This window comes from Medicago truncatula, chromosome 3 (genome assembly GCF_003473485.1).
Source record: "Medicago truncatula cultivar Jemalong A17 chromosome 3, MtrunA17r5.0-ANR, whole genome shotgun sequence".
NCBI classification, from domain to species: domain Eukaryota; kingdom Viridiplantae; phylum Streptophyta; class Magnoliopsida; order Fabales; family Fabaceae; genus Medicago; species Medicago truncatula.
In genome coordinates, this window is record NC_053044.1 from 22,662,532 (window position 1) to 22,685,133 (window position 22,602).

At 33.9% G+C, this 22,602-nt stretch overlaps 1 protein-coding gene across 2 annotated transcripts; it reads right to left on the reverse strand.

Moving 5' to 3' along the window:
• Positions 1-4,150: 4,150 nt before the first annotated feature.
• On the reverse strand, positions 4,151-11,673 carry LOC11441498 (FHA domain-containing protein DDL). 2 transcript variants are annotated; one of them, XM_003599900.4, is made up of 10 exons: positions 11,183-11,673; positions 9,244-9,272; positions 7,227-7,293; positions 6,290-6,347; positions 6,098-6,190; positions 5,462-5,576; positions 5,308-5,355; positions 5,166-5,211; positions 4,969-5,039; positions 4,151-4,418 (listed from the first exon to the last, which is right to left on the reverse strand). In XM_003599900.4, exons 1-10 carry the CDS (start codon positions 11,588-11,590, stop codon positions 4,373-4,375), a joined length of 981 nt encoding a protein of 326 aa, XP_003599948.1. In that variant the 5' UTR covers positions 11,591-11,673; the 3' UTR covers positions 4,151-4,372. The 2 variants fall into 2 exon arrangements, with proteins under 2 accessions (XP_003599948.1, XP_024633593.1); XM_024777825.2 differs by having other exon boundaries at positions 11,176-11,545.
• Between the last annotated feature and the right edge of the window lie 10,929 nt (positions 11,674-22,602).

Sequence of the window (22,602 nt, forward strand, 5' to 3'; positions counted from 1 at the left end):
ACATCTGTTCAAACAACAGACATTTTCACTAAAAGTTTGACACGTCAGCGGCACAATTTTCTACTTGGCAAATTGATGCTTGTAGATTTACCAGCATCAATTTGAGGGGGGGTGTCAATGGAATTAATGACAAATCAAATTTTATAAGATTGCACATTTATTTGTAAATAGTCAAATAATCATTCTATCAATTAGCATAATTAGCTGTAAATGTATATATGTCAGTTTAGCTAATTTAGTGGGTTGAAAGTCAACTTGAAAGCTTGTAATTGCATTGTATTTATATGAGAAATCAGAATGAAGAGGTACACAGTTTTGACCCTCATTTCTCTTAGTCTCTCTGAGTTTAAACATCCCTCATTTCTTAGTTTCTTTGAGTCTAACAGTCTTCTCGCTAGTGACAGTTCTCATCATGTGGTGGAAGTGCTGGATTCCATTTGGCAACATGTCCCTCTAAAGGTGTCGGTGTTTGTTTGGCGGTTGCTTAGAAATCAATTACTTACAAAAGAGAACTTATGCAGACGAGGTATAGTTTCCCAAGATGCTCAACTTGGTGTGGTTAAAGATAGTCGGCGACTCATCTTTTTTTTTTTTTTGGATTGTTCATTGTTTGGTTCATTATGGCATCTAGTTCATCATTGGTTGGGTTTTGACTTGGCCCATCCGGTTTTGTTATTAGATCATTTTATTCAGTTTGGCAATTTAGTTGGTACATCAAAAGCGAAGACTTCAATTATGTTTCTTATTTGGCGTGCCTGCACTTGGATCATTTGGAAGGAAAGGAATAGCTTAATTTTCAACAACAAATAATGTTAGACTATTAAGTTTTTAGATAATGTTCAGCTCATTTCTTTCTGGTGGTTAAACACAATATTCACAAACCTTGTTTTTGACTATCATAGGTGGTGGCTTAGCCCTCTGCAATGTATGGGCATTGGCTGATTTCTGTTATTTTTTCTCTTCTAGCTTTGTTGGATGACTCTATATCTTTTGCTCTCTTCTTTGGCACGCCTTGAGCTGGGTTGAGAGTCGTTCGATTATAATATATATTATTTTGGCTTCCTAAAAAAATAGTTATTTGAATTTCACTAGGATATATGGATGTCTCAAAGATCATTTTTAGATTGTTCAAAATTCGCTCATCATAGGTTGTAACATTATGTTTGTACTACACCTCAAATTATAATTATTTTTCCTATGATACCTATGGTGACAATCACTCTTTCAACATCTACTCAACAACTTTATTATTCGAGCTTTTTAAATTCAACATCTCTTAAACAGTTGAAGTTAATGAAAATTTTGAAGAAGTATTTTGGAACAATATTGGCAAGCTATATTGAACAATTAAGCAGATTATTACTCTGAAAGTCATCGAACAAACATAATTGTTTCAACTAAGTCAAGCCCAACCCAACAATGGAAAAAACAACTTTCAAATCACCAGCCTAAAGAGGATCATACCATGGACACACCCGAGCAGATATGTTGATCAAATCAAGACCCCATGATGAAGATCATATCATGGTCTACCTACAATTGTCATCCAAGATAGTCGTCCAATTATATTTTTGGATCGTAGAACCTTTAATGATCCTTTTATAAGGGTACGTGTATGACGTAGGTCCATGTACGTTATTTCAAAACCATATAAACCTCACATTCATTGCTCTTACTAACTTGATTGTTGAAGTGTTAGAAGCTTCACCACTTCCTTTAAGGAACTCTATCCGTCCACAATCGCTCAATTGTCTCTTAGGTTGTAGATCTAGGCCTGGTAAGGATCAGTAACATTTTTGTATCCTCTTAAGAGTTGTCTTACATGTAATTCTACAAGCTTAAATTTTTTTATCCTCTCTTGTTGAAAGTTATCTTTAAAAGAAAACTTTTATTGTAAACAAAAACTTATAGTATATTTTCACTATGCAGTGACATATTGTAATTCCTCCAAGTCTTAATTGTATTAAGACGGGTTAGACCATCTACAATAGAGCTCCTCATGTTGGGTGTTTAAATGGATCTTGTATGTTCATATCACTCATTTTGTGCCAACACTTAATAAGACAAATTTTCTCCAACCCATCAACTAAAAAAACACTAAATAAGTCCCCATAAAAATATGAGAGAGAGAGAGAGATTCCACAACCACCCTTCTCCATAGACATCTAAAATAGAGGTGATCTTAGAAAAGGCTTAAGCGTTTTTAATTTATTTTTGAGAAGGTTTGTGATGTAGTTAGGTTGATAAAATTATACTCAATTAGAGATTCTATGTAATCATGGTTTTGGTTATAGTAGATTTTTTTTTAGTGTTTGAAGTTAAATGTCTCGGTGTAAGGTACTATATGTTACAAACAGGTTGAGTTGCGAACTACTATAATGATTCTTATGTGATTTTCTCATCCTTGCTTCTTTATGTGGATGTCACTTTAAATTCTAAACAAATAGTAATAATAAACGGGGTGTTGCAATATACGCGCCCTAGAGGCAATTAAAGTAGGTTCATTGATCAAATAAAGATTGTGTGATGAATATCGTATCATGATTCATCTATAGCTGTCATCGAAGATAGTTTTTCAATTAGGGTTCTGGTCCTAGAAACTTAAACCCCTCCTATAAAAATCAACATATGACTCAGGTCTAAGTATGTTATTCCAAAACCACAAAAACCTCACACTCACGACCCTTATTAAATTGATTGTTGGAGTGTTTGCATGTGCACCTCTTTGTGGATTTGCATCCGCCCACAATCACTCAACCATCTCTTAGGTCGTAGATCTGGTCTGATAAGGATCAATAAAATTTGTATAACTTCTATGTTGAGAGTTATCTTGTTTGCAATTTAATGAGCTTAAACTATTTTTTTTATTTATTTTTTATCTTTTCTTGTTTATAGTAAAAGATAATTTTATGTTGTAAACAAAAACTTGAACTTATTTGCACCCTGTAGTTTCTTATTATATTTCTCTAATTATTGATTTTACTAAGATGGGTTAGATAAGATTATAATTCAACCTTGTTGCAAGACCTTTGGTGGTTGTTGTTTCCTAAACAATTCAAGTGTTTTTAATTCATTTTGAGAAGACTTGTGGTGTAGTTTGGTTGACAAAGGTATACCCAGGTAGAGATTTACGCAATCAGGGTTTTTTGTTTATGAAAAAAAAAACAAAAATTCTTCAACGTTTAAGATAATTTTTTTTTGACAAAACGTTTAAGATAAATTGATCGAGAAGAATGTTAAGATCTTTAGCAAGTAAAAATAAAATTCTTACGTGATTTTCTCATCATTCTCTCTTTTAACTTTCAAAATGTTTTATTGGTGTGAGGAAACATTCTGTCGAAAAACATATTTATGAAAATATTTAATAGTATATGAATTTATCTATTAGAAAATATTATTGAAAATTTTAAGACTATAAATTAGAATATTTCACACCAATTAAAAGTAAACAAGAAATAAAAGGTGGAGTTAAACATGGAAAATGTTGCTTTCTACGAATACGAGTCTCCATAAACTTAGCTCAGGGGCCGAAGTTCGAATTCCGACACTTCTCTACATTTAAAATGCATAAACTCCAACCAATAAATTGTTTGATATGAAAAAAAAAAAGCATATCTCGCTTATAGGCATTAGCAGATCTTGTGAGTCTCTGCATCATCTCTAAATCCACTTGCTATTGCATCCTCGAATAAAGATGGGACAAAGTTTAATTTTTTAAAAGAAAATGAAACTAGGGAATTATCATTAATTAAAGTTTTACGCTAATGGCCATTTTTAATCGAATTTTAATTACAATGTTTAATTAAAATGCATTACTAATAGAGTTTTATATCACAATTACTACAATTACCAAATCCTATTAATCATATAATTCAAAAACATAATTTTTTTTTTGTCAAGTCACAAACATTACAACTTATTTCAGATTTCCAAAATTTACTTCCATAATTTTTTTGAAAAAAAATTACAGCACTCACTGAATTATAGAGATTAAAGAAAATCATCTACATTAATGAAGTAATCAAAAAATGTAACTTTTTGTAATCAATTTTTAACTTCAATAAAATATCACTTTTCCTTACCAAATTAATGACGTTAACATAAAACGTGTTTTTTTTTTTTTTTTTTTAAATATTTCCCTTTCCTTCCATATCTTCAAAGGGGCATTTCGCTTAAGCAAGGCTCTGACATTCTCATTTGGCTTACAACTTAGCATAAATATTTAATCTGTGTCAATAAACTGACCTACAATCTTTCTGAAAAGAAGGAATACACAACAGTTGGACTTGATTAGAAAAACTACTGGTACAAAATGTTGTTTTGATCACTTCTGATGAGCAGGATGGTACAGATATGGAGAATTCAATGCTGATCACGAAGCAGAAGCAGAGTTCTCGTGCAGTAATACATATTCTCGGCTGAAATTAGAAAACAAACGATTACACAATAAATAATATACATTTATATTGGTTAACAGGGCATAAGCATTGCATTACATGTGCATCATTTGAATGCTAAACTCATTTCTGTAGGCCAGAACAAGATATAGTTCCATAGATTCAAATATAATTCTTTTTTTTTTCTTTTCAAATTGCTTTCATCACCTTTCCTCCTAAAGATTCTCCTTTTCTACCCAAACATCCTCCTTTTCCATTAATTACTATATAAAATCCTTTTTTTTTTGGTACAATATACAGAATCCTTTTTATTACTGAACAAAAAACTTTCAGACCTGATAACATCAAACTCTTTTCCTCAATCTAAGTACTTAAGGCTTTTGCTACAACATCTTAGGTCTAATAATAAATGCTTCAGGTTATATATCAAAACAATAATATAATGAAATTTTTTTAAATGGAATTGGAAATCGTTAAATATTCACATTTTTACCTAATTTTTTTTCAAATCAAATAAGAAATATATTGTTTGAACATTATGAAAAACAACTAATATATACTTGTCACTTACCTACTATTACCAAATTTAATGGTGTCCTGCTCCCTAAGTTCATAATACCGTTGAGGTTCAATGGGACTATCCTGCAAAAACAAAGTATCAGATAGCCAATAATACTGATCCATCTTCAACTCACTATTTGCTATCGCATATTCACATCAAATGAACATGACGAAGAAACTAATCAAAGACATTCAATGACCACTCACATTAACGAATGTTTTGTTTGTGCTTCCGAGGTCCATTATGTAAGGCCTATTGCAGATCAAAAAGATGTTAGGGTTTTACATGCAGAAAATATGGCAGTATATGTCGAGTAAACCATGAAAAAAAAAAAGAATCAGTCATTACCTTGTTTGCTTTACTATCATACCATCAGGTTGCTCCTTTTCAACTTGCCTGATAAGAAAATAAATTTAATAAATTACAAAAATTTATCAGTGTGAAAACTTAAAACACCAACAAACAAAGAAACTCCCATGGAGTCGTTAAATTAGAGAAATACCGGAATTGAATAACAGCATGTTGCTTGCTGCAAGAAGGATGATCTGTTGGGACATCAGCAACCCTTCTTTCTCTTCCAAAAAGGTAACAACTTTGGCGATGTATATATAGGGGCTCTGTCAATCATATACATTACTTTTAGCAAAATGCAGATATATAAAGGGTATAAGTATCTCTAGAAGACAAAAACATGCATTTCCATTTAAAACCATTAATGTTGAAGAGGATTTTCAGTTTAATAATTTAATGTAAGAGTTGAAGAACGGAAGTATGAATAAAATTAACTATTTGAAATTTATGACAATAACGAAAATTGTACACAAGCCGGCAAGAAAGCATAAATACAACTTAACGAAGAGGTGAATAAGATATTTGTCTAGTTATTATGAAAAACTCACCCCCATGGCTATTGGCTCTGGTATTAAACTCTTAGAAACTCATCTAATGAATTGCAAGGTAAAATATATATATTGATAGTGGTAACAAAGACTACATCTAAATATCACATTGGTCAGGAGTCAGTTACACAAAATTCTGCTGTACAACACAGGGAAATGTGGCCAGGACAAGGGGATTGTGATTATAATATAAAAAGACATGAATATGTAAAGTTGAAGTAGAAGCCATAAAGATTTACCATTCAACATTTCACCAGTCTTGAAAACATAGAGCCTCCATTTAACATCAGGTTTTCGAGCCTCTGGTGGTTCATTGAACAACAAAGTGATACCTGAAAAATATAAACCGTTTAGGAAACAATTGAATGAAACGTTAACTCACTTAACCGATCAAAATAGATAGTTCTACATGTTAACAAATAGTCTCTCACCTCTGACTCGATTAGTTTCTTCTGCAAGTTTTCCTGATAACTCAAACGAAGGTTTTACCTGCAAATGATAGAGTATTTCAGAAAAGCAAACAGGAATAGGCCACTTAAAATCTACACCCTCTTTTTCTTTTCTTGCTAAGCAACCTATGTCCTATATCCTCCTCCTTAATACAAAAATTAAAATAATACTTAGCTTTTAATTTTTTAAATCATATTACGTTTTTCTATTTTTGATTGAATTGCAGTGCAACTATAGTTAATATGACCAAATAAGCATGGGGCACACATATTATTATGTATTCAATCAACATAACCATAAATGTTGTTTCAGTGTTTTCTACTTCAATAAAACTTTTGAAATATTAGTCTCCTCGTTTGTATTTTGTTTCCTTTTAAAAAACTGTCTTTCATTTTTCCTTTTTGAATGGTGAAGTGAAGTCTCACCAACAAATTTGACAGTGTATACTAGTATCTAGAGACTAGATGTCTCACTCTAGCTTCCTTAAAGCAAGAGAACACCAGATTCAAAATTATGGTAACCGACGAGGAAAGAAAAAGCTGAAGCAAGTAGTACAAAGCATCCATGTTTGAGTGCTTAGAAGAATAATATCTATATCATACATTGGTAACCTTGGTTAGATGTCTTTCTTCCATAAGCATCTAAATGAGCAACAAAAAGGGACATCTGAATATGTTCACGTAAAAATATCTAACTCGCCAAATTATCAGTAGAAGCCTCCAAAGATTATGGTAAGATTGATGTTGAACAATATGTAGCTTAGGAATATCGGAGTAAACATGTTATACTTAGCAAAATACATGCACAGGTTAAATTATCTGACAGTGAGCTTGACCCCTGCCCCACAAGCATATACATATGTGGAGGACACTATTAATTACTGGCACTGAGATCCTATGAAAAAAGGAACATCATTACCTTTTGTTTTTCTTGCAGAGCCTCTTCAGCAGCCTTCATCTTCATTAAGGAATCATCTTCTTCATTCCTGCCAAAGCAGCGACCAAATTGTCATCAGAAACTATATCGGCTAAGTATAATCTATATGAGAACTACAACAGAGTTTTAAATTTTAAGAAAATTTAGAGAAAATAGCAGGGGATATAAGAAATGATCTGGATCAAAGTGGCAAGTTAATGTCTTTTCAGTTTTATTACCATTTCTTTAACAATTTCAACTTTATTCAAGTAAGTGCTTGATCTCTTAAGATTCCACAACAAAGGTCTGATCATAAAATTTCTCTTAAACAAATGAGACTTCATCTCTTTTCATTTGCAAACAGAAACTGTAGGTAACCCTCTATATTCAGTTTCAATAGAAATTAATAATTTAATATTTAGCTTTGCATGTTATTCCAAGTACACATATTCGTTGGGAGATATGCACCAAATAAAGGAGCTGTGTAGCATGTTCAAGCTCAAGGCGAACTATGATCTTACTATCACAATTATTTCTGATGTTTTCATACAAAAGCTCAACTGATATGATCACACCAAGGCCAAGTTACATAAAATACATGAGGTAGCACTATTTACATACTACTGATCAACTAAACATGAAGAATGAAAAGACTCAAAGGATGTCCAACAAATGACCAGGTACAGGAAAAGAAGCTCAAAGATAAATATTCTATCAAACATTAATAATAGTATGAATTGTACATAAGAACCACCTTAATCACAAACTTCTGCATTTTCTAGCTCTTTTAGTCACATTCATGTATAGCATATTCCAATCAATCATTTCAAAATCATATCTCTGATATTATTTCAATTCGTGACACAACTTGCTCAACTACTAATTCTATTCTCTTTGATTAGTTTAACTCACTCTTTATAATAGTAAGATTTCATTTCTATCTCCATATTACACGTCTACAAATTACAACCTATGGTCGAGTAGCATATGGTCTTCAATTGATGCTACCCAATTCTTCAGGCATATGTCATTATTAAATAAACTTAAACATTTTAGTAGGATGTTCTTTCTAGGCGCGGTGTCTCTCAGCATCCCAGCATTCTGATCCATGCACCATAATTGGATGATCACCACATTCATTGACACTCACCACACACCCTTCATTTCCACCCTAACCATTTAGCATTCAGGATGCACGGTTTCATCCTATTATATTTGTTTCATAGAAAACCATATTAAGAGATACTGATAAAAATTTATTAAGCAAATTATACAACGTAAATGCTATCATCTCATGTTATATACCCTATACCCAGCCAAAATTCATCAAACTTTCTTCAAACATTTTCTTCGATGCACACCAGACTTTCTTGTTGTAAATTTAAGCATTTACCTATAGATTTTCTTCTCTTAAGCCAAATGCTACCAACAGCCAACAAAATTAAGTCCTGTCCTACTAGGTAGAGTCATCTACACGGATTGATTAATGTGACTAGGCTCCATTGCAAAAACAAGTTTACGATAAAAATGCATTTTCTTAATCCATAATTCAACTAGTTAAAATCATATGCGACACATAATATTAGTAAATTTATTCCATTCAAATCACCAGAGCAATGAATCCAAGTCAGGCTCTTAAGTCTTCAACTGTACTTCTACACATGTCAACACATCTTAAGTCTAATCATTGCATACATGTCAGTGAAATATAGCTCCTGTTAATTTAATCCAACTGTCACTGCAATTGGGTTTAGTGAACCATCTTAAAAAGTACGCACATTGTTTTAAATTTAGATTCATCTTCAATGATTTCATTAGGCCATAAATTAGCTACCAATTCTACTGTTTTCTCATATGCAATTGCCGACACAAAAACGCTGAGAGACAAACGTTACTACAAAATATAGCACTCTTATTCTTATTAAAGAACTAAAACCAAAACTGACAATTAAACAGTATGGACAACGTCAAACAGGAGCAAAACATGAATATGCAATTCAAAGTAGAAATACAGGCTTACATCATTTCAGCTTCTCTTGAGTTTTTCCCCTGCAAAAATTAAAAGCAACCTAGATAAGCATCAATCCAGAGAATATGAAAGCTTAACATGCACAGAAGCAAAAAGCAGAAGGAAAGAGACCAAGATATGGAGAAAATAAGGGGAAATGGATATTAACTGCAAAAAGAATTAAGAATAAAGTAACAAATTTTTAAGAACCACATGTCTAAGGACAAACTGTTTGACGATGTGCAAACCACCTAAAGGAAAGACTCTATGTTCTTTACACATGCGCAAATTTAGGGCTTCTCTAAATCTCAGTCAACTGCCTTGTTCAGGCGTGTCTGCAACTAACGTGACCTCACCACATGTAAATGTCACTCTTCAAAAGCAAAGTGACTTCTAATAGGTTGTCCATGCACAAGATAACAAGATCAAATCTCTCACAGTTTACATAGTTAAATGTTTAGTTTGTCTCCTTACGCGGATGCATAGTGCCACGTTTTCCTCAAACTGGTCCGCGATATACCAGCTCAAAAGCTATCGCGACGATCACTACTCGCTTTTGCAGCGCAACGTCGCGTGTGTGTTAACATAGATTTGACCACTACCTCAATCAATTAATCGTGAAACTAGGGCTATGAAGCACAGATACGGACACGGACACGCCGACACCACTAATAATTTCAAAAAATCACATAATTCGGTGTAATTATATATGTCGGTGTCGGATACGACACGTGTCCGGCACCGGGACACACCTAATCTGAGGAGTGTCCGTGTTTCATAGAACTAGGGTAAAAACTATCATTGAAATAGCCAACAATCAGCTATTGTTTACTCCACTTCTGTAGAAACATAAAACATTGAGGAGTGCTAGCAACACTCTCTTGAACACCCTCTCTAATACTCACTCTCTTATTGGTTTAAATCATTGTGGGTCTACACTTTGAAAATAGAACCCACACAAAATGGTGGGACATACATTGATTTCATCCAATAAATGAGTGAGTGTTGAAAAATGAGTGTTGCTAGCATTCCTCTAAAACATTTATAGCCACCATCAGATATTTAATTGCATCAACAGCCTCCTAAAGTCTACCAATCACAAATTATTTGCAATACAACAGTAACAAATACAAGGACTGATAAATTTCTATAATCAAGGGATCACCCATAAGGCCATAACGAATGCTTCATCAACAATAGTTTCTTTTTTTTTTTTCTTCACAAAATTAACTTTTGTGAACCAAAAAAAAAAACAAATCACATGTCAACTAACATTCATGTATATAATAAACTTTTGTGTACATGAAACCAACATTCAATACCCATTCAGAGTTGAGATATACTATAAATCACACACTCATGGAGCCAGCTCAAAACATAAATAATGCATATATAAATCTGATAATCCACCATAATCTACACTACTAACTTAAGTGCAAAGTCCAGCTGCAACGATTAAACAAGACTACTACTAGAAATCTGATAATCCATAATTGTATGCATTAATTAGCCTAGCCCAAAATCAAACTATTTCCTTCTACAATGAAGAATGGCAAGCATTTCATCACAAACACTAAACACGTCCTATTCTCAGATGAAGTATGACAATCATGTCATCTCCTTATATCCCTCGCATTTGAGTAAAATATTAACACTTTCAGAATGCTGTTGAATTAACAACATCCTAAAAGTCTACCAATCACAAACTATTTGTATGTCAAATAATATTGGTATCAATCAACCTCTAAGCTTTAAATTTCTTTAATTCTTTCCAAAACTCTATTCAATCAACCTCTAATAACACCAAAAATTCAACCTTCAATTCCATCAACAGCATAAAAACAAATGCATGAAATTCTCCATTTTTAACCAAAAAAAAAAAAAAAAACAGCGTAACAATACAGAAAGAATGAAACAATAATTTGAAATAGGGTTGGATATCACCAGACACCTCATCACGAGGCATTGAGTGACGCTGCGGCGACTGAGACCTATGTCTGCCCCTTCCGTTGTGACGGTGCTCCGGCGACCTATCATGCTTCGACCTAGATGATCTGCCGTTCCTTCCACTATCATCATCATTATCCACTCTCCTCCTCTCCTTCCGGTCAAATTCTTCCCTCTCCGAATCCCTCCCTCTGCTGTTACTGTCACGGTTCCTCTCATGCTCGCGTTTGGGTTCTCGTTCGGATTGAATTTTCTTCAACCGTTTGGTTCGTGGAGAAGGAGAACGAGAGCGATGAGAAGAAGGAGGAGGAGAATCAGGTGAACGAGTTGAAGGTTTTTGCTTGTCTCGCGGCGGAGGTGAGATGCTGCGGTGGCTCCGGTGACGGCGAGTGGATGGAGAATGACGGCCCATGGTTGTTAAAGTGGTCTGCAATCGAGCTAACTGTCCGTTTGGATGGGTTTGAGAATCAAGTGAGTTTTCTCAAAACTACAACAAATTGGGAGCAAAATGGAAGAGGGAATCATCAACTTCGTCCCTGAATTTTTACGGGTCGGTCAACTTCGTCCCTCAATTATGCGAAATATCAATTTAATCTCGAATTTGTTAAATGTCAATCAAGTTAGTCATTGTTCAAAACGGAGCGTTAACGGGGCTGACGTGACCGTTAACCTCTCACATGTCAGGCGCCACGTAGGCAGGACTAATTTAGCTAAAAAAACATTTCGAATGACTAAATTGATTGATTTGCAGAAATAATTTTAGTTTCTTCTAAAACGGCTCTTTTCTTCCCAATGGCTCTGTCTTCCCCAATTGTATAAAATTGAAACCCTAATTACACAATCTGCAATCTATATTCTAAAATCACCTAAATTTCCTCTAATAATAAGTGGTCCAGTTCTTCCCCAATTCAAAAAACTTGAAACCCGAATTTTTTTGTATTGAATCTGAAAGTCAAAATCTACAAAATTTCTTGAAGCAAAACTATTGAAATTGAATTTGAAATGAACGGGGTGAGAATAAGGGAAAAAATTGTTATGAAAGTCGAGCTTCATCTTCAAGCTCCAAGTTTAACGGTGATGAAAAGAGGTTGAAGATAATTCAAAAATGTAACATTTCATTTCTGTAATAATATTTCCATCATATTAGTCCTTGAATTATTTCACTATCTATCAAATAGATCCTTACGTTATATTAAAACCCATCAAATAAGTTCCTGAATTGTTTAATCATATATCAAATTGATCCTTGAAGCATATGGGTACAAAATTAAGTAAAAAAGCCAGAACACACAAATTCAAACTGAAATATTACATAGGCAAAAGTCATAGGTCATAAGTCATAAGTTTGAGAAATTACATAGGCAAAAGCAACCTAACTATGAGGCATTAACAAGTCATAAGTCTTAAACGACAAGTTAAGCAAAAAGAAACCCAACTACGAGGCATAATTCAAATAAGCCTAAATATTACAAATCCAAAACATCTATTAAACTTCAGGAAGCATCACTTCTTTGAAAATTCGGGAGTTGGTATAAACTCCATGAATTTAGATAATCAATCATATCAGTCCTTCAATTAATATACTAATTGCCAAAACGATCCTTAAAAATTAAGAGTCATACATGTCCAACATTTGCAACAACATTTCCTGCAATTTCTGCATCTCCAGGGTGAATACGAACATAGAATCTTGATAAACAATTTGAAAGGTGTTACCTTTAATCACAGCCGAACACAGAAACTTCAAAAACGTCAAAATCGCCGGTGATGATGATGATTTTGGAGGGGTGAGAATGGAGAAAGTTTTAGCGGAAATGTGAAAGGTCAAGGATGTTTTTGATGCTTCTGACTGAAATGTGAAGAATGAGGTATGGGTAATGCAGGGGCAAAATGGGAAAAGCAGGAAAAAAAATAAAGTGAAAATTGGACTTTTTCCAATTCAATCAAATTAGTCCTTGAACACGTGGTTTCCTTCTTGCCACGTGTACAAGACAACACGGCATGCAGGGCGACATGTCACCATGGCTAACGGAGCACTTGGACGGAGGGACCTTTTTATTGGACGTCTGACATATTCAGGGACTAAGTTGATATTTCGCATAATTGAGGGATGAATTTGGCTGACCCGTTAAAATTCAAGGACGAATTTGATGGTTCACTCCAAAATCGAATCAAATAATTTGTTTTTTTATGACATGTAAATTTACATAATTACCCATGTTGCATGTGATGGAGAAATAGAATGGAAGAAAAATAGTGAGATGGGAAAGGAGAAAGGTTAGAAGAGCAAGATTAGAGAGAGGTGAGAAGGAGACGGAAATGGTAGAACTGTAATGAAGCTTTTGGATAGTTTGTTTTACGGCTTTCCTCCATTTTGGCCAGTTTGTTTTTAAAAAAAAAAGTTTTTTTTTTTAAATTTACTCAAATATAGTTAAACTCATTTGATATAAATTTAAAAAAAAAAAAAAATTGACTTTCGTTAACTTAAATATTTATTGTTTGAATTTTTTTCTAAGTAGTTTAGTGATTAGAATTCATTTTTTAAGATGATAAGTGGATGTTTAAGGTTCGAACCTCGATAGAATAACACCTTACCCCTATCAATTGAATTATATTCACGTGAGTCATTGTTTGAGATTTTATATAGCAAAAATCACATTTTTTTAAATGAAATCTTTCAAAAATGATCTTTATGAAAAACTATTTGAGATAGTTTTTTCTTAAGAGATTTTTTCAAAATTTTAGTATCAAAAAATAATTATAAAACAAATGATGAAATACTTAGAATAACATTTTAAGATAAGTTTTTCAAACAAATTTTTCTTTTGAAGCTTTCCTTAAAAATTTATTTGTTAGAAAAATTATAACAAAAACATATTACAATACAAAAATCTATTTTTAAAAAAACTATAACAAACATACCTTACTCTTTTTCAATGCGAAACAAATCAAATGGTTGGGATTAAATGGTCAAAATAAGGATTTATCTTTGGGTAAACATTCATTTTTTTTTGTCTTTGGATATGCACACCGTTGTCATGATGGTCTTTGACTATAGAGAAAACAAAAAAATCTCACTCCAAAATTTGTTAGTCACTTTTGTCTCTGACATTAAATTTGGTTGTTAATTCCACAAAGAAGTTAAATTGACATTATTTAAGAGACATGCAAGCTATGAGGTGGAAGTAGAGGCCGAAATGAAATAACATTCTTCATCTCTTCCAACAATATCATTCATCTCATCTTCCTCAATCTTCCTAAATGTAAGTTGTGAACTGCACATTTTAATAAAATCTTTTTTATTTTTATTCTTTATTCTTTAGTAGAGCACTAGTTTGGGTTTGCCTTCTTAAAAGGTCTTACTTGAGATTTTCCTGTTTGTTGTATTCATTTTCATTAATTTGTATGCAACAAACACTAAATAGAGGTGTTTCAAGATATGAATTAGTGCATTTTAATGGAAATGAAGTATGTCATGCACGGGAAGCCTTTATTTACATGTATGAGAATAAGTAAAAGATGAAAAAGGGATAACCAATTAGGTTTCCAATAATTGAATTATTTCTCAATGTCAACTCAGTATAATGAAAAGGCATATATATATTTGTTACAATGTAACAATTGCCATTAATTAGTAGTAACGTAAAAAGCAAAATAACAGCAAACGTATGCATAATTTTAGGCATAATATGTGCATTTATTTACTAGCTCAATATCCTCCCTCAAGCTGAAGCATTATAGATGTCTATCATGCCAAGCTTGGATATAAATGAGTTGAATTTTGGAGGGGCCAAAGCCTTTGTGAGAAAATCTGCTAACTGCTCTTGTGATGAAATTGGTAAAAGTCTAAGAGTACCATCTTGAACCTTTTCCCTTACTAGATGACAATCTATTTCAAGGTGCTTTGTTCTCTCATGAAACACAGGATTGGAAGCAATATGAAGAGCGCTTTGGCTATCACAATATAGCACAGGCTGTCGTGTGGAGATAACATGCAAATCTTTGAACAAGTGAAGCAACCATTGTAATTCACATGTTGCTGTAGAAAGAGCTCTGTACTCAGCTTCAGAAGAAGACCTCGATACAGTTTGTTGTTTCTTAGCACGCCAAGATATCAAGGAAGAACCAATAAAAAAACAATATCCTGAAATTGATTTTCTGGAATCAATACAACCAGCCCAGTCAGAATCTGAATACCCCAAAATTTGTACCTCAGAATTTCTAGGAAATAAAAGGCCTTTTCCAGGATTATGCTTCAAATATCTCACAACTCTACAAGCAGCATTATAATGTGTCATGGTTGGAGCATGAAGAAATTGACTTAGTTGTTGAGTTGCAAATGTGATATCTGGTCGAGTAGTATTCAAATATAACAACCTACCAATTAATCTCCTATATGCGGCAATATCATCATAAGGCTTACCATCATCTTGATGTAATTTAATGGAAGGATCAAGAGGACTACCGGCTGGTTTGGATCCCAATAAACCTGAATCATTCAATAAATCCAAACAATATTTCCTTTGTGAAATAGTGATCCCAATTTTGGAATGAGCCACTTCGAGGCCTAGGAAATATTTAAGAATTCCTAGATCCTTTATCTTGAAATTACAATCAAGAATATGTTTGATCCTTTTAAATTCATCGAGAGAAGTTCCTGCTAAGATCACATCATCAACATAAATCAACAAGGCAGTAAATTCATGACCATTTTTCAATGTGAAAAGTGAGTAATCAGATGTAGATTGTTGATATCCTTCCTTCACTAACAAAGATGTCAATTTTTCATACCATTTCCTGCTTGCTTGTTTAAGACCGTAGAGACTTTTAAGAAGTTTACAAACTTGATTAGGTTTGGTACATGAAACACCTTCTGGAATAGTCATGTAAACTTCTTCTTGTAATTCTCCATGCAAAAACGCATTATTTACATCTAATTGATGTAAATGCCAAGAATGAATTGAAGCAAGAGCAAGTAATGTTCTAACTGTAGTGAGTTTTGCAACAGGTGAAAAGGTATCAAAAAAATCAAGACCTTCAATCTGATTATACCCTTTCGCAACCAATCGTGCTTTATACCTTTCAATAGAGCCATCTGCCCTATGTTTAACTTTGTATACCCACTTACTACCAATAGGCTTCACATGAGGTGGCAAATCTACTAGAATCCAAGTGCCATTTTTATCCAATGCATCTAATTCAGATTTCATAGCTATTTGCCAACAATCATACTGACTTGCTTCTTTAAAGGATTTTGGCTCTGTGCAGTGTGTGATAGAAGAAGAAAAAACTTGACGTGAAGGTGATAATTGTGAAAAAGAATGATAAGAGGTGATAGGGTAAGGAGTACCTGAAGACTTTGATTTTGTTGAACCATCTGAAGCATTGCACACATAATCTGCAAGATAAGATGGTGGATGCCTTTGCCTAATAGGTTGATGAGGTGATGGTTGTGGATTTTGATTTGGTATTCTTGGGACAGGGGTGAAAGATTCAGGTTCCGGTATGGTTGAATTTGTAAGGTTATGTTCTAGTGTAGATGATAATGGAACAGAATCCGGTGGTTTTGTGTTATGTGATATAGTGTCATTAGGGGGATGAATAATTGGAATATCATCACCGAGTGTTCTACCATGAGAATGATATTTCCAATTGGAAGGTTTTGAAATTGGATTATATGGCAAAATATGTTCAAGGTGTGTGGTATTTCTAGAAACAAATATTTCCTTATTGTTTAGATCAAAAAGTATAGATCCTTTCATGCCACTTTTAAAACCTAGGAACACACATTTTCTACCTCTGGGATCCAATTTAGTTCTATGTGAATGTAAAGTAGATGCATAAGCTAAAGAGCCAAACACTTTTAAAATTTTCAAATCAGGTAGCTTATCATGCATCAAAAAATATGGTGATTTATTATCAAGAAGAGGACTAGAGACACGGTTTATGATAAAAACAGCATGTGACACAGCATAACACCAAAATTGTTTTGGTAAATTTGAATGAAACAACAAATCCCTGGCTACATTTAGTATATGTTGATGTTTTCTTTCTACTCTTCCATTTTGTTGTGGAGATTCTACACAACTCTTTTGATGAATAATTCCTTTGGAAGAATAGAAAGAAGAAATCAAAAATTCTGGGCCATTATCAGTTCTTATGGTTTTAACAAGGGTGTTATGTTGTGTTTCAATTAGCTGGACAAAATTCATGACATGTTGACTAACTTCAGCCTTAGATCTCATAAGAGTAACCCAAGTATATCTACTGAAGTTATCAACAGCAGTAAGAAAATAAGAAAAACCATGAACAGATTTAATAGCAAGAGGACCCCATATATCAAAGTGAATTAGATCAAAAGGTTTCATGGCTTTATTAAAACTCCTTTGATATGGTAATTTTTTATGTTTTGCCAAATGGCATACATCACAAACTCCTTTTTGATCTATAACAATAAAAGGAAAATCAGAATGTAGCAAAGTCATTCTAGAACTAGAGAGGTGGCCTAGTCTAAAATGCCATAATGCATTTTCTGGTATGATGACAGCAGAGTTGCAAGGGGCAGCAGATACATTCCGAATCTTATCTGGTAGAACCACGTGATACAATCCTTCAATGAGTTCAGCAGAACCAATCGTCTTCAATGACTGAGGATCCTGAACAAGACATTGTGAATTAGTGAAACTAACAAGACAAGGTAAATCAGAACAGAGTTTGGCAACTGAAACTAGATTCAAAGAAAAATTAGGAACATAAAGAACATTTGTTAAGAAAAAACTTTGAGAAAAATAAATTGTGCCAATTTGTTTTGCTACAGCAAAATTACCATTAGGTAATCTAATAAAAATAGGACTAATATCATGAAAAGAATGAAACCAATGGGATGAACCACAAATATGATCACTAGCTCCTGAATCAATGATCCAAGAACCAAGAGTTGTGTTATTAACACAAGAAGAAAAAATAGAAATAACAGAAATATTACCTTTGTCATCGACTGATGGATGATCAGTTGATTGGAAAGAGTTCACCTGATTAGAAGCATGTGCAGTAGATTGTTTACTAATGCTAGAAGCCTGAAGTAGAGACACAAGAGTATTATACTGCTCATGTGTAAGAGCTGGAGGTGCAGAACTTTCTGCATTAACATTATGAGCTGCATAGTTTGAACCTTTCTTCTGTAAATGAGGTGGTACTCCATGCTTGCGATAACAAGTATCAATAGTATGATTTGATTTGTTACAAAAAGTACAAACTCTCTCTCCAGGTTTTGAACCAGTCTTATTATTTCTAAAATTTGATCTCCTATTTTCAGCAGCATTAACAAGGACTTTAGAGTCATCATTAACTGAAACATGTGGAACAATTTGACGTTCATGCTGAATAACCATTGAGAAAATTTTATTCAAGCTAGGTAAAGGATCTAATAGCAGAATTTGTGACTTAACAACGCTGAATTCTTCATTAAGACCAGTCAAAAAACGAATCACATAGAGTAAATTATGATTATATCTAGCAGTATGCATAGCTTCACAAGAGCAACGGACACGACAGGTACATGTAGGTATTGGCATATACATTTCTAGTTCTTCCCACAAAATCTTAAGATCAGAGAAAAATTTAGTTACCGTTCGATGCTCCTGCTTGAGAGCATAAATTTCTTGTTGCAGTTCTGATACGCGGACTAAATCACCTTGAGAGAAGCGTTCTTTCAAATCATTCCAAACATCGACCGCATTTTCCATAAATACAATGGATTGGCCAATTGATTCAGCGACAGAATTCATGATCCATGAGTGAACGAGCATATTGCAACGCGTCCAAGCACGAAATGTTGGATCGAATGGATCTGTAGGAACCGGAATAGAACCATCAACGAAATCATATTTCATTTTTCCACCCAAAGCCCTACGCATAGACCGAGCCCAACTATGGTAATTGGAACCAGTAAGTAGAGGAGTAATTGAAACCGAGGTAGGACCATCGCTTGGATGGACATAATAAGGACTTGATGGATCAATTGCTGGAGCACCCTGCTCATTAGATGTTGAAGCATTGTTGCGAGGTGCCATGGATCTTACGGCTCTATGATACCATATGAGAATAAGTAAAAGATGAAAAAGGGATAACCAATTAGGTTTCCAATAATTGAATTATTTCTCAATGTCAACTCAGTATAATGAAAAGGCATATATATATTTGTTACAATGTAACAATTGCCATTAATTAGTAGTAACGTAAAAAGCAAAATAACAGCAAACGTATGCACAATTTTAGGCATAATATGTGCATTTATTTACTAGCTCAATAACATGTTTGTCTCAGTTTTTGCTGTCGTGATCTTTGGATTAAGTTGTTATGATGGGGATAATTGATGTTGAAAATTTCTGTTGACCTGTTTGATAAGGCTAAAAAACATATGTAAAAGACGAAAAGTCCCGGCGGCAGTTAACTGCCGATGAATGAAAGAACCGGCGGCACTTAATTGCCAAGGATTCCATCGGCAGTTAAGTGCCGATACGATCCTGATGCAAATCTGGCAGAAGCTCTCTCATCCATTATTACTCTCAATCAATCTCTAAAAAAATTCAAATCTCTCTCAAAATCTCTCTAAATTTATTCAACAAAATCACAAGTAATCATAGTACTATTAACTTACATTTTAGTTGTCATAAATGTTTTTTTTTTTTGTAGTTTTTGAGTAGATTTATTTTATTTTAGTTTTTGAGTAGATTTATATGTTATAATTCATTTTTATAGTAGATGTAAGTTGATTAATTTAGTTAAAATCTATCTTGCTGAAAACACTTGCACCCACTAACTGATCCATCAAATCATCAATTCTCGGGAGTGGATACATATTCTTTATTGTCACTTTGTTAAACTGTCGATAATCAATACACAATCTCATCCTACCATCTTTCTTCTTCACTAGCAAAACCGGCGCTCCCCAAGGCGAAACACTTGGTCTAACAAACTTTTTCTCAAGTAAATCTTCTAATTGTTTTTTCAACTCGGCCAACTCAGAAGCTGACATACGATAAGGTGTCATAGACATAGGCTTCGTTCCAAGAACAAGATCAATAGAAAATTCAACTTCCCTCTCTGGAGCCACATCAGGAATTTCATCAGGAAATACTTCTGGAAAATCGCATACCACTTGTAGTTTATCAATCACCGCTTGATTCTCAATAGATAAGGAAGCCATCAAAGAAAACATTAAGATTCCATCACGTTCTAACTGCTTCAGCTGCTTAGTAGATAAAAACTCTGCACCACTTTCCTCTTCAGCAGAAGAGAAATACACCGACTTACTAAAACAATTACTATGAACATGGTTGTACTCTAACCAGTTCATACCAAGGATTCTCTACACAACAAGCAACAGCAACATAAGATAGTAATACAACTATTACTAAAACTCGACACGACTCATCTAATTTGCCGGACGGACCAACCAGGCTCTGATACGAATTGTAACATCCCGTTTTCCCAACTTAAAAATTTCAAACAAGAATCAGAGTAAAACATCACATAAACGGGATATCACATTTCTTAAAAATCTTAAATAGATAAATAATAAGTTATCCTTCAACATAAATCATCAACGTAATAGCAACGGATTAAATTCTTCAACATAAATTGTCTTGGCACGCAGGCCTCATCAAAACACCTCATAAATTCAATTCAAACAACTTAATCATAATTCAATAAATCAATACGTAAAGGAATAGAAGCATGCAATCAAAGACCCCATCCCGTTACGTATCAGAGCAACCTAAGACTCAGTGAGGAAAGGCCACTCACGACAGCAAACACAACAACCTACTCTTGATCACCTGCAAGTTACTCATACGAAGAGCAACATTTTCAAGCAGAAGGGGTGAGATTTCATAAAACAATAACATTAAACATATAATTCAACAATTATATTTAACAACATAAAAACATCTTATTATTCATCATAGATAATAATATATCATAAATCACTTCGTTAACAATTCATATAAGTAATCACAACTTCACAACTTATCAGCTTCGACTCAACAAATGCAACTATGCAACTTAGACCTCTTATATGCATGTGGTACCAATCCAGGGCATCAAGCCCCCATCGCTATTGAGTATTAATATACTTCCAGGGCATCAAGCCCCCTTCACTATTTGAGCTAAAACTCCATCGTGTTGAGTACAAAGCTCCAGGGCATCAAGCCTCCAACAATGAAATGTTAATGCATGGACTCGACCTCTTAAACATCTTAATTCGACAACCTCTTATATAATCCAATAATTTGAAAACATCATCATCTTCATCAACTTAGACCGACTCATGTAGCTTAGTTAAATAACAACAGCAACATAGGCAGTATACAAAAACAGCATGATATAATAATATCAAATGCAAGTCAACAACATCTTTTTTATACATTCATATCTCAAGTAATGCATATAACATTATATCACATCATATTCAACATCAACACATCTTAAACAGCTTCACAGATTATAGTTAACATCATCATTAAGTCTCAATACTACCCCAAGGTTCAACACTCAACAACTCGTGCAACAAAGGTCGCAAAAACCTAACAAGACACTCTGTTTCTGGGTCACTCGCGAGGCGAGAGCCTCTGCTCGCCGTGGCAACTTCAGGTCAGAATTCCAAAAGTTTCATTCTAAATCTTTCCAGGTTCAATCTCATTTTACATTCTTTCCTAATCATTATTAGACATGTTCAGGCACTCAAAAGCATCTAAGGATCAACTCAAAAGTCAAAATCACGAAATCTTGCATGCTCTCTGGTCAAGCTCGCTAGGCGAGTTCATCTACTCGCTATGGCGAGCTGCTGGGTGCAACTCGCGAGGCGGGTAAGGTTTGCTCGCGAGGCGAGCGATGAAGTTCATCACTCGCCGTGGCGAGGATCATGGCTCGGGAGGCGAGCGATGAATGTCGCTACGGGAAGAAGTGCAGTTTTTCATAAAAATCACTAACTCTCATGGTTTTAAGCCTAACTTTGATTCCAGAATTCATCATAATCATTATCTAAGGTCTAGGAACAATTTCTACATCAATCTAACAACTTTTCACCGTTCAATCATCAAATTCTATCATTAACCCTAATTATCCGACTTCTCTAATTCAATCCTACCCTTGCTAAATATGATCATCAGAATTATATAGATTAATAGAATTGTAAGTTAGTCTCACCCTTATCTTATAGGATGAAAATCGCAGCCTCTAGGTTGTTCTCCCTTCTCTTGGCTTTTTCTCCCTTTTCTTCAAAAACGATCGTACGTTATGTTTTTCTCTAAACTAGGTTTCCCTATTTATATCTCCTCAATCTATCTTATCTTATTTCTCTTTCTCCCCAAAACTCTCTAAAATCTCAAAACAACCCCTAAACTCAATATTTATTTTATTTTC